Source organism: Notolepis coatsorum, assembly GCF_963971535.1.
Source record: "Notolepis coatsorum genome assembly, chromosome: 8".
NCBI classification, from domain to species: Eukaryota; Metazoa; Chordata; class Actinopteri; order Aulopiformes; family Paralepididae; genus Notolepis; species Notolepis coatsorum.
Window position 1 is genome coordinate 40,125,372 of NC_140172.1, and position 13,748 is coordinate 40,139,119.

The 13,748-nt window shown below is 41.3% G+C and overlaps 1 protein-coding gene across 1 annotated transcript in view; it reads left to right on the forward strand.

Moving 5' to 3' along the window:
* Window positions 1–2,630: 2,630 nt before the first annotated feature.
* nsg2 (neuronal vesicle trafficking associated 2) overlaps window positions 2,631–13,748 on the forward strand; it is a gene marked incomplete at both ends in the record, with an annotated part of 116,064 nt that continues 104,946 nt past the window's right edge. The window contains one exon of the mRNA XM_084320384.1: window positions 2,631–2,759. Coding sequence (XP_084176510.1) covers window positions 2,631–2,759 — 129 coding nt within the window. The remainder of the gene's footprint in view (window positions 2,760–13,748) is intronic.

The following is a 13,748-nucleotide window of genomic DNA, read 5'->3' on the forward strand; positions in this document are numbered from 1 at the left end:
AAAGCCCCTTTCCCTCATTCGGTCACTAAACTGTCTGTACACTTCAGTGTACTTGTGTTCTCCATCATCTGACGAATGTGATCGTCTGCCCAAATATCAACGACGCAGTGTACCTCATCGCTGCTCCACGTTGACCCACGACGTATTATTATTATTATTGTGTCGGTTTGTTAAGTCGATTGCATTCTCACAGCGTTCGCGTCGGGTTCGTTTGGAAGTGCGCCGAGACCACCCTCTCTAGGTGGTCTCGGCCCGCTTGTTTTGTTCCGCAACAGAATGTGATTGCTGTGTTCATATTATGCCCAACTGAACCGAAATAGGGAGGAAACGCTCCAGGTTTCGGATCAACAGCTCCAAACGAGCCAGGTGTGAAAACGCCCTTAGTGTAGAGGGAGAAGAGAAGGGGTCCTAGAACCGAGCCCTGGGGGACACCCGTCCGCCACCACTGCTTGACTACTGATACCCACCTCCTTGACTACTGCTACCCACCTCCTTGACTACTGCTACCGGCCTCCTTGACTACTGCTACCGGCCTCCTTGACTACCGCTACCCACCTCCTTGACTACTGCTACCGGCCTCCTTGACTACTGCTACCGGCCTCCTTGACTACCGCTACCCACCTCCTTGACTACCGCTACCCACCTCCTTGACTACCGCTACCCCACTGCTTGACTACCGCTACCCACCTCCTTGACTACCACTACCCCACTGCTTGACTACCAATTCGGTCGTTAAAGAACCCAGACGTTCCTGGCCAAATTCCCAATCAGGTCTCTGACATCAAGGCCACCTTCCCCTTAATTGACTGATATCAATCTCCTGAGACGTTCAGCCATTGTGTAGTGTGATGTGTGCCGGGTGCCAGTGTATGGCAGCCATTGATTGAGCCTGTGTAGCCCAAAGCTGGGTGCTACCAGTGGTGGTGAAGGAGGCAATTTCCACCCTACATTGTAAAGCGCTTTGAGTGTCTAGAAAAGCGCTATATAAATGCAATTCATTATTACCACTACCCACCTCCTTGACTACTACCACCCCACTGCTTGACTACTGCAACCCAGCTCAATCGGGTTTTACTCAGTTCCACTTAACATTTTAACCAAGAGGCAGTGGTGCATAACAAACCCACCATGTACTGTATGTATTTATAATATTTACAAATCAATAAAGTACAATTTGAAAAAAAAAACACTATCTTTTCTTGATCCTACAGAACCTTTTTTTGATGATTGTATGAAGGAAAGGGATTCTCTGCTGAGAAAGTCCTCTGACCTTCTAGTCTAGCGACCCCAGGCTGTCCTTTGAACTTTGACCCTTCCTATGGTTTCTATAGTACTAGGGCTGAGGCCACTGTGACCTCAGGCATACTGAAGTAGACACCCTGCAGACACACACACACACACACACACACACACACACACACACACACACACACACACACACACACACACACACACACACACACACACACACACACACACACACACACACACACACACACTTAATTAAAAAAGAGCTTAGTGCAAACCAGACTCCAAAGCAAAGGGCATATTACTGGTTACATTGAAGTCTGCTAAATGTCTCAGAGTGGGCCAATTATTATTATTATTATAGTATCATTATCATATGGTCATTATGGTGGCTTATGATACGATTTTTCATGACCTGAAAATAAATGTGTCAGAGGTGGAGATGCTTTGCCCGCATTTGCACCCTCTTGTGGTTACCCCGTCCATTCCAAAACCAGTCTCAGCTCTGATGTTGCAGTAGTAGCTCTAGATGGCGATAGAGACCAACAATATAAACGAGTCTGGATGTATTCTACTTTCCAGTTTGGCTAAACAAATGAGACTTCATTGGAGAGACAAAAAAGGCAACAACCTCAAATCCCCCTAGCGGTGGCTGTGGTTGCTTGGTGTTGCTCCAGGTATGAAAAGGCTGTGTTTGGAGGATTAGGGGGTTGGGTTGCCTGCTGCTGAAACCTGTCGCGTTGGTTCGACATCCAGTGTTGTCTCCGGCGGTGCAGCCTCGCTTCCCCGCAGCATCAGCAGCACACCGCAGCGCAGACACGGCGCACCACATCTCCTGCATTCATCATCTGCGCCACGTCTATCTGTTCTCTTCAAGACAGAAGATTGGCGAAGAAGGAAGGAAACGACTGTAGAGGAGGATCAATCGTACTGTAAGTAGCCAAACTATTGGTGTTTTTGCTTTGTGTTTTGTCATGTATTGCGGGCGGACGGAGCAGAGGATAATATCAATGCCGTTTCTTCTGTGACGGTCGGAGGATGGAATAGTGTGGATTAACAGTCTCACCCTCCTTTTTGACAAATATTGATTTACCATATTCCACACATTTTCTCTGCCTAGACTATATCTTGAATGATCGTCTCATGTTTATATCGCCTAAAACATTCAGCATTTACACAGTAGATCTTTGTTGCCTTTTTGTAAAGTTAAGTTAATAACATAATATGGCCATAAACGTTTATGTACCAGGTCATTGGATTCTGTCAGGTTGAACTCAGACAATACTATTGTATAGCCTACTGAATTAACCCATCCCTCTGAAACCCCTCGTGTCCAATTCACAGCATTCTGCTCAGCAGTAAAGGGACAAGTGCGGTGAAACATGGTGAAACTAGGGAGTAATCTTCAAGACAAAGGAGCTAAAGCAGTGAGCGTGGAGGATGGCTTTCAGAATGTACCTCTGATCACTCCACTCGATGTTGGCAGCCTCCAGTGCCAAGCACCTGACAAGGTGAGAGACTATAACTGTATGTGTGTGCTGCACATGCTTTTGCCTGTGTATGTGTGTGTGTGGGAAAGAGCTGTTCTGGCTGTGTGTATGTTTATCTGTCTCTTTTTGAGCCAATTTACTCTATGCCATTGACCCACACTGTCCTTAAACCTCTTTATAAAAAAACAACCCCCTCCCCCCACCCCCTCTGTTTCCTGTGCTTTATTCATTCATCTCAGACGTCCCCTCTGCCATGCCCTTTGTTTCCCAGCTGAGATTAGGAGACAGATTTAGCACTGGACAGACCGTCATTTATCATTCAGACATCCCATAGTAACCACCCTGGTAGTGGTTAAGGGGGGGGGGGGTGTCACCCATTTTAGCAGTTCACACGATATTATTCCTGTGCCCCAGGACAGTTCAGGAAGTGTTTATGAACATGTGCCACTCTCTCCAACTGGTGATGTCACTAGGATGGAAATCTGGGGCTGTTCCGTAGACGACACTGAATGGTGTGCTGACTTTGTGAGGCCATACAATGTTTGTGTGAGCTCTTACACCCAAATTAGTGTTTATTTTTTATTTTTTTTATAAATATTCTAGCATTTCTAGAAGGCCTGAACCAGAATTGAAACATGTATGAATTCTTAAAATGGGTGGCATTCACCTTTAACCCAGTTACCATAGTCACAGTAAAACATGGGGTTTTCAAGGCTTGCCTTGTATATTGTGAAAATAAATAGCATTAAATACCCAACACATTTAGTTTAGTTTATTGACCTTTCAGCATTATTACAGATTCATAAAGACAGTTAAAAACACAGAATTAATTTGCTGTTACAATTAAACATCAATACTAAGTAGACAAATCATTTTAAAGGGGACATGCATTGCTATTCCTTGCACTATTTGGGAAACGTTACACAATTCCTGTGAGTCTATTGAACACATCTGTAAGCTTTTATTAAAAGAAAATGCATTGTTTTATATTTCTAATCAAGTACTCAAAAGCCAAATTTTCTCACTTTGGATTTCAGGCTGTGTTGGCCTGGCTCCGCCCATAAGCACTGTGTAAATGAGTATGTGCCAGGGCTCCAGACTAACTTTTTTCACCACCGTCCCAGAACCGTCCCGAAATACAGTTTTAACCGTCCCAAAGTGAATGTAAACCGTCCCAATTTTTTTTTTATATATATAATCTATCAACGTCAATTTGATCATATGGGGACATATTTTGTGCTGATAATGGCACAGAGGGTGAGACCAACTGTGTACCGTACCTTTTGATTATTGTAAGCACAAAGATAATAAGCAGCTATAACTAGAACGTGTCGATAACTATATACAGTTCCAATAATAATAATAATAATAGATCAAATTTATATAGCGCCTTTCATAGAACCCAAGGTCGCTTCACAATTAGGACAAAAAACAGGGCTAGGGAAATAGGGGGGAAAAAGGGGATGAGGGAAGGTTAGGGATAATGGATAATGGACCTAATCTAATCTAAACTAACTGATGGGGAAAGCCTTGGTCAAGAGGTGTGTTTTTAGAGCAGTTTTGAAGGTGTCCAGTGCAGGGGTGCAGTCGTAATAGTCAACTCTGACTGTGAGTTACCCTGGATGGTGACCCCCAGGACTCTGACTGTGAGTTACCCTGGATGGTGACCCCCAGGACTCTGACTGTGAGTTACCCTGGATGGTGACCCCCAGGACTTTGAGTTACCCTGGATGGTGACCCCCAGGACTCTGACTGTGAGTTACCCTGGATGGTGACCCCCAGGACTCTGACTGTGAGTTACCCTGGATGGTGACCCCCAGGACTCTGACTGTGAGTTACCCTGGATGGTGACCCCCAGGACTCTGACTGTGAGTTACCCTGGATGGTGACCCCCAGGACTCTGACTGTGAGTTACCCTGGATGGTGACCCCCAGGACTCTGACTGTGAGTTACCCTGGATGAGTCATATCATCCACATATTTCCAGTAGGGATGTGACAAACGACAAATAATGGCAAATTATTGTTTTTTTTTAAGATTCTGATGTAGAAAAACATACAGTATTATGTTATATGGTTTGATTCACCAAAAATCAAATCAAATCAAATGTATTTGTAAAGCCCGAAATCACAAGGTAATGTCCCCCTGGGCTGGACAAGTCTTCTTTAACTCATTCAGCTCCGCGGGCCTAGCCCATCTTTGTTCCTACTGCGCCACCGTTCTAAGACATAGCAATGCGTGGCGGTGTTTGCAGGGCTATATCTATATTCTATAATATAGCTATGGATACAATACTATGGCTCATTTATTTGACATCAACTATCCATCGTTCAATATGTGAAAAAGAATACATTTTTTCATGTATACGTTTGCGTGTTATATATAAGTATAGTTTCAGAGTGACGCTCTGGTTTGCTGGGACCTTGGTTGTCGATACTGGGGATGATGGGTGATCAGGTAATCTCGCCTTATATATATATATATATATATATATATATATATATATATATATATATATAAGGCGAGATTACCTATATATATATATATATTATCTTTTCCTTTATATATTTAATTTATATTATAACAATTTTATTTTCATTATTCTGATTTAATTGATTATCTTGTCATTTTCGTTATTATTATTATTATTATTATTATTATTATTATTATTATTATTATTATTATTATTATTATTATTATTATTATTATTATTATTATTATTATTATTATTATTATTTTATTATTATTATTATTATTATTATTATTATTATTATTATTATTATTATTATTATTATTATTATTATTATTGCTGTTATTGTCCTGTGATGTCTTGTTTATTATGATTGTTACTGTATTGTGTTGTCTTGTTTCGTGTTGAAAAGGAAAAATAAAGAAAAAATTTGATAAAAAAAAAAGTATAGTTTCAGAGTGATCCTGGCTAATTCCAGAAAACGGCGCTATGGAGCAATACGTGAATTTTACTACTATTTCCAAATCAAATGTATATAATAAGTATTATGTTTTTTGATGCTTTGATCATCACCAACGGAATACATTCTGTAGTACGTTACACATGGTCGTTGCGATCGATGTGAAATCATGGTTTGATCAAAGCAGGATTGATGTCATATAGTCCTTACCTTCACTAGGAGGTACCCCAAAAAGAATATTCCAATTGTCTGATCGCGATTTCCAGTATTGGTGTCCTTCGTGTCGCCAACATAATCCACCACAACACATGCATCGGGGGCATTAGACGCGTTTCAATGTCATCGAGTGAACCGCTAGACTCGCCTGACCAAAACTGTGCCTGGAGTGAATTAAACGTAACACCGGGTGTGAAAAAATGGTTTCGAAGGGTGGGCGATACTGCCACCAACCAGGATGTGGCCGGTATTGCACTCTAGCGATCTCAGAGTGGTTCCCTATGGTAACCCAGAGGCCCCTGTGAGAGAAATTAATACAAATATTGAATAAAAGAAATAACGATGAAAACCTGACTATACTCGGGTCTGGCGCTGAACGGTTGGCGAGTTAACCTGACTTTCCTCGGGTCTGGCGCTGATTGAGTTAAACAAGTCAAGAAGAAACATCACAATAAATCAAGAACAAAAACCATGAAATCCAAAATAAATGTAAAATAAATGTAAAATAAATAAATGCAGCACTCCCAGACATACCCCAGTGAAGGTAAGGAAAAACTCACTAAAAACCTAGCAATAGGGAATAAGCACCACAGGCGACTGGGATTGGGTACCGTTCACATTTGAAACTGGGACTGACGGTAAATCTTTTCTGTACTAACTAACTAATGTCTCAATTTCTCAATTTCAACATTGTTATCACACCACACAAACTAAAACCCCTCCCTACCTCCCTCTCCCAAACCGTTCCTACAACGATTTTTTAATGTTGCATAATCATGTAATAATCATAATCAGGGGCGACAGTGGCTCGGGAGGTAGAGCAGTCGTCTGGCAATCCAGAGGTTCCCGGTTTGATTCTCGCTCCTCCCGGGCAGCGTGTCGACGTGTCCTTGAGCAAGACACTTAACCCCTAATTGCTCCCGATGAGCAGGTTGGCACCTTGCATGGTTGCCTCCGCCATCGGTGTGTGAGTGACTGGGTAAAATGTAGGGATGCTCGATATTGGCTTTTTTACCAATACCGATATACCGATATTGTCCAACTCTTAATTTCCGATACCGATATCAACCGATATCAACCGATACCGATATATGTAGAGCCATATGAAATCCGTTAATTTTTTTTCCAAATTCCATTATATTTTTTTCCAAATTCCGTTTTTTCCGTTTTAATATTTCAAAATTCTGTATTTTGCTTTGTATGCGCATTTTACCATCAGAAATAGTGTCTAATAAGTGGGAATGAATAAATGTCCACAATTTAATAAGATATAACAGTCCATTTAATAGGGCTGTCTTAAATACTTCGAAGCTTCGTTCGATGGGCATGGGATTCGAATATGAAAATTAAATTAGATTATATAAAAAATAAAAAATAAAGATATTTCTTTTTATTTTTGTGCAAAATCGACTCTGCCTCTCTTTGTTAACACTTTGATCGCCATGGTTCAAATTAATAATTTACCATCCCTAGCCAGCTCTATTTGTCTATGGAGAAGTTCCCCTTCTTTGCAGGGCTATAACTTTTTAAATTCTATTGCTAAATTGCCATTATTATGGCCCATTCAATGTCCTATATCCATTGTTCAGGGTGTAGCAACGATATACTTTTTCATTCACATATTCATACTAAAATATGGTCTAAAGTATAAATATGTTTTTATCGTTTTCTGCAGCTTTCTCCAGAACTTGATTTATAGCTCCAAATGCATTATATTGATGATCAAATACAGTTTGGTAGCGATCGTTGCCAGATGAAAAATTTCAACTGGAGGTACTTCTAGAAGTTACTACGTATCATCTGATATTGACCGGATGGGCGAGGGGGCGTTTATAATTCCGTGGGCAACGTTATACCATTCATCTAGTGTGGGTCATATGATCATCAGATCAGTTAGTATTAGGGATGCTCGATATTGGCTTTTTTACCGATACCGATATTCTGATATTGTCCAACTCTTAATTTCCGATACCGATACGATACCGATATCAACCGATACCGATATATGCAGGGTTTCCCCCCCAAAAAACGGAATAATTTCAGGTAACTAATAATTTCACTGGATGCATTCAAAAGGCTTTCTAAATGTGAGCATTATCTGTGTAAAATATGATAATTAAAAAAGTTAAAATGAACATACAAGTTGTTGAATTAAACCAACATGCATACTTTTTACAATAAATAAAATAAGAATTGGTTCTTACTTGCTTGCCTGGGTAAATAAAGGTTAAACATTTTTTTTTTTTTTTTTTTTTTTTTTTACCGATACCGATATTTTCCGATATCACATTTTACTGCCGATATCGGCCGATAATATCGGTCGGCCGATAATATCGGACATCCCTAGTTAGTATAGAATACGTTAGAAAATAACGTTGAAACTCACCGTATTTTCCTCGCGCCGTTGGACGATCAGCGTGGAGTAGACAGTTTTCGATTATGGGATGTTGATCCTGATGAACCATTTCCAGGTTGTATAATACTATATACGTCCAAATAACGTTGTTTATTGAGTTAGAGCGAGCGATTGATTATCCTGTGTGTTGAGATGGAGTCCGGCTACCGATCGCGAGTGCCCGGACGGATTATGGATGAGCACTTCCTGTTTGGCGCGCCCCTCCCTCTTGGCCGATCTGCCGATCGGCCACCAGATGGCGCTCTTGAACCATTAGACAGTTGAGTGGAGCTCACCAGTACATCTCATGTCTCCGGAGGAGAAATATGATTTCGATCACAGATTTTTGAATTATTGATATCAAAGACGAGTTACGGCGTCTTCGGCAGAATGAGCATGGCGAGGAATGACGTCTAAACAAGTCATCAGCGATTAAAGTGTTAACTACAACAATCAATGCTGTTTGTTATTTAAGATGAGGTCGGACTCGGCACTGACAGATTTGTGTTCATTGTGCTGCTTTTATAAAGCCTCAAATGACTGCTTACAATATTTCATGAAAGTAAAGTGTTTTGTTTGTCTAAGATTTAAAAAGGTTTAAACTTTACAGCACTGACAACGTTGAACAAAGTGCTGTACAAGTCCCACAACATTAAAAAATATATATTTTTTTTTACAGTATTCCATTTTTATTGCTCAATTCCGCGATTCCGTCCGCGATTCCGTGAACGCGGATTTCATATGGCTCTAGATATATGCAGGGTTTCCCCCCCCAAAAAACGGAATAATTTCAGGTAATTAACATTACATATCTCTTGTCGTGTAATTAACACAACATTATGCATACTTTGACAATAAATAAAATAATAATTTGTTCTTACTTGCTTGCCTGGGTAAATAAAGGTTAAATAATTTTTATTTTTTTTGAAAACTATATATATTTTCCAATATCACTTTTTTATGCCAATATCGGCCGGTAATATCGGTAGGCCGATAATATCGGACATCCCTAGTAAAATGTGAGTAACAAATTGTAAAGCGCTTTGGATAAAATATTACTAGGACATATTTCACATAGTACAGATGTATTTTAAGAACATTTATTGTGCAAAAACGACAGCAGGACAGGAGGTTTCTTTCCCTCAAACAACTCAAACACAATAAAACTCCAACATAACTTAACTTAACTTAACTTAACTTAACTTTAGTGTACATGTTTACTTGGCCTCATTGCTCATACTCTTAAACAATCAAATCTAGCAGCACAAAATCTAATTGAAAAGTAAATTCAAGTACAGCAGGACAGGAGGTTTCTTTCCCTCAAATAACTCAAACACAATAAAACTCCAACATAACCTAACTTAACTTTAGTGTAATAATAATAAATTGGATTTTAAGAGAGAAGCGCCTTTCTCAGACTCAAGGACACTGTACAAGGAAAGGGTAAAGGGTAAAAGGGTAAAAAATAAAAGATACAAAAATTAAAATGATGAATATATGTGTATAGTAACAGCAGGAAAAAACGAATAAGATAAAAAAAAGGAAGCAAGGTGCTGTCCAATTGGATGAAGTGGTTGAAATTAACAAACAAAAAACAGAAAACAAAACAAAAAAAATTGTACAGCAGGACAGGAACTTTTCCCCCCAACCAATATACAATATACCAACTCTCATAATACAAAATTACTAAATAAGTAACTGCTCTTCAGACAGTTACAGTATTGCAGGAATAGGCCTGCATAGTGCAACAAAAAAATTCTCCTTGCAGACTCCCAGAATATGTACAGCTACATGTACTACATGTTATTAGCCAGGAAGACAAGTCTGTCAACGGTATCAGGCTTCAGAGCAGATCTGTGGCAGGTCACAATGTTGCCACCAGTGCTGGATGCCCTCTCTGAAGGGGCACTACTAGTGGCAGGAATACAAAGGTACTTCCTGGCCAAGCCTGCCACTCTTGGGAAATTAGCTTGGTGCAGCCTCCACCACTGCAGTGGATCTGCCTCACCATCGACCTCCATTGCCTGCAGGTAGCTCTTGAGCTCAACTTCAATTGCATCTCTGTTGGAGAGGGCAACTGGGCCAGTTTGTTGAACTGTCTTTTTGAAAAAGCTAGACTTCGCTTTGCTTTCTTTGGTGCTGCCGCTGTCCCTGCAGTTTCTACTGCAGCACCTCCTTCTGCAGCTCCTCTCGTCTGTTGAGGAGCCTCTTCTGTGGATGCTGCCTGCCTTTCTAGCAGTGACTCAATCTCTGCTGCAGCTTTGGTTTTGATGTATTCTTTCCTGTCATCCGCGACGTATGTTGCTTTGAAACGTGGATCTAGTATTTCTCATTTAAATACTGGAGGATGGACCTCTTCAGGTCTTTTGTCAGGTCTGTGTCACAGTCATCTTGACCTGGAGTCAGAACAGTGTTGTTGAGAAGATGGAGCACAGGTTTGAGGTATGACACACTGACGTGTTCTTCCCCAGACAGTGCATCTGAGAACTCCATCAGGGGGATGAGGGTCTTGCTCACAGATTCCAAAACATCCATCTCCTGCCATGATGGTGCCAGGTGCCGGGTTTTCTTATCAGCTTTAAGGACCTGAGATATGGCCTTCTCCTGTTCAATCACCCTCATCATTTTCTGCCGAGACCCCCATCTGGTTGGTGATTCAGTGATGAGGCGGTGAGGAGGTAGTCGAAGTTCAGCCTGGGAATTGGCCATTTCTCTTCTCTTTTCTTACATATGCCAACTGCACGTTCAACACGGGGCTCTTTGGCACTTCTCTCTGTAAAATAATTCATATTCATTATTCTATATGTACACACATCCTCATACATTTTATGTATATTTGACAACACATACATAAAATTATATAATATACATCAAATGTATGAGGATGTGTGTATACATATATAGGATAAGGAATATGATGAATTATTATATATACGTCGTACACACACATCCCATTCCTCATACATTTAATGTATATTTGACAATAAGCACAACAGAGGAATATTGAATTTTTGCACCTGCTGTACATACTTACAGTTATATACCATTCCTGTGCCTCTTATTTGTATCCTTTATTTAACTAAATTAACTGTCTGCAGTCATTGGAAGATTGCACAAAATAATTTCATCCAGTCGTTTATAATTGATGGAAACTTGTGATGTGACAATAACGCTGAGTTTGAGCTTGTGTGTGTGTGTGTGTTTGTGAAGCCTAAATGTAAGAACAATTGGAAACTCAAACTGGTTGTATAATAGGGGCTTAATTAACAGGGGGGGACACAGGGGACATGTCCCCTGCATGTTTTCAGAAGGCAGTTATTGTCCCCTGCACTTTTTTACCGTCCAAAACAATGTTACACGATAATAAACTGAGACACGACGCAACACTAGGACCACACGGAAAACGTCTGCTTGTTCCCTCTCTGAGATCAGGTCTCTGACGACCTGAGCTATTGTTATGCAAAGACAAGTGGCCAGGTGAGTACTTGGCGAGGGACGAGTCCCATTTTTGTGTGCATGCGCCAAGTACCGACCTGGCCACTTGTCTTTGCATAACAATAGCTCATGGCATCAGGTGGGTTCAAATACATATGACGGAACACACAGCGCTCCCTGCCCCCTCCCCTCAAAGTTTGGTGTGAACGATGGTCTGTGCGATTGCCATGAAATGCAACAGCATTGCTTGGTGTCTGTGAAATATATGTCTATGACCTTGTATTTAAAAGCCTCTAGGCTGTTGTTTTATACATACAGTATGTTGTCTACTTGACCCTCAAAGTGCACCAGATTGATGCATTTAAAATTCTAAATGTTCAACATTTTCGCCGGACCACGCCCATTCAAACACAGTGCAACTAGGTATGGAATCACAAACGCACCACTGACCACGCCCCCAAATGTGTCCCCTCCACCATTGAAAACTAAATGACGCCAGTGGCAGCCGCTGACACGTGAAGTAGGAGGGGCGCAGGGGGGGGTTAAGGCAATCTCCGCTGTGCCACCCAGCCGCGCCTGACTTGTACAGCACTTTGTTCAACTTTGTCAGTGCTGTAAAGTTTAAATCTTAGACAAACAAAACACTTTGCTTTCATGAAATATTGTAAGACGTCATTTGAGGCTTTATAAAAGCAACACAATGAACACAAATCTGTCAGTGCCGAGTCCGACCTCATCTTAAATAACAAACAGCATTTCTTGTTGTAGTTAACAAAGAGAGGCAGTTGATTTTGCAAAAAAAATTATAATAATAAAAAAATCATATATATATATATATATTTTTTTTTTATCCACTTTTTTCTCCCATTTTTCTATATTTTTCTCCCATCCCAATTTTCATATATTGTTAGGTCCGCCCCCCCCCCCCCAAGGACGCGGCAACTAGAGGTGCGGCGGGTGCGGGAGCACCCCCTGCTGGCGGGGAGTGTAACTGATCTGATCTGAGTCTGACGTGGTGACGCACAATTGCAGCGCGGCACAGACAGTCCACACACACATCGGCGACGCCTACTACAGACGTGGATTTCGGCGCGAAGGTTGAATAAACAGGTTGAGGTTGAATAAACAGTACATATCGCTGTGTATATGTCCAACCTGCACATGCAAACAAAACAAGAGGACTCTTCAAAGACGTGGAAAATCTCCTCCATCTGTGTCTTTCCTCCTTCTCGGCGCTCCGTCGCCTCAAAACCTGGATGCGTAACACAGTTACCCAGAAGAGACTCACTCACCTGGCCTTGCTGCAGATATGCATCAGGAGGTTCTGGACTCACTGGACATTCATGTTGTCATGAAGGAGTTTATTTCCACCACTCCTGAACGCAAGAGTCTTCGGAATAGGTAATTGTGTGTTTATTATCGCTCCTGCGGCCTGCCCAGTGTGCCGTGCTCACTTGGTTAATGTTTCAGCACCACGGACAGCGATTGTTGTTGTGACAAAACTGCTGCATTTCGTGTGTGAACTGTCCATGTTGGTGTTCAAGCTTGTCTGTTGTAGTGTAAAATATTGATCTTTCAAATTAATGGAAAATCATAAATGATGCGCTTCGCGCATGCATTTAATATGACGGTATTATTATTATTTATCTCTGACTCTCAACCGCATCCCGCACCCCCAAGTCAGAATCACTTCCCGCGTGCCTGCCCCCCCCCCCCCCCGCTGATGAAAGTGAAAGTCATACCGTCATATACCGTATACCAGGGTATTATGTCAGCAAGGTATGACGGTATGAAAAAAAGGATACCGCCCAAGCCTATAGCACGCTATGCTGCCGGAGCTGCGCTTGGGAGGAAATGACTGAGACTTGCCACAGGATTTTCAAAATAAGAGTATCGATATGAGCCGAACGTTGTTAACTGCCGGAGCCATAGATATTATGGCTGGATGCACTTGAGCGGAAATGAGACCTGCCACAGGATTTTCAAAATAAGAGTATCGATATGAACCGAATGCCTATCGCACGGGTGCTAGTGC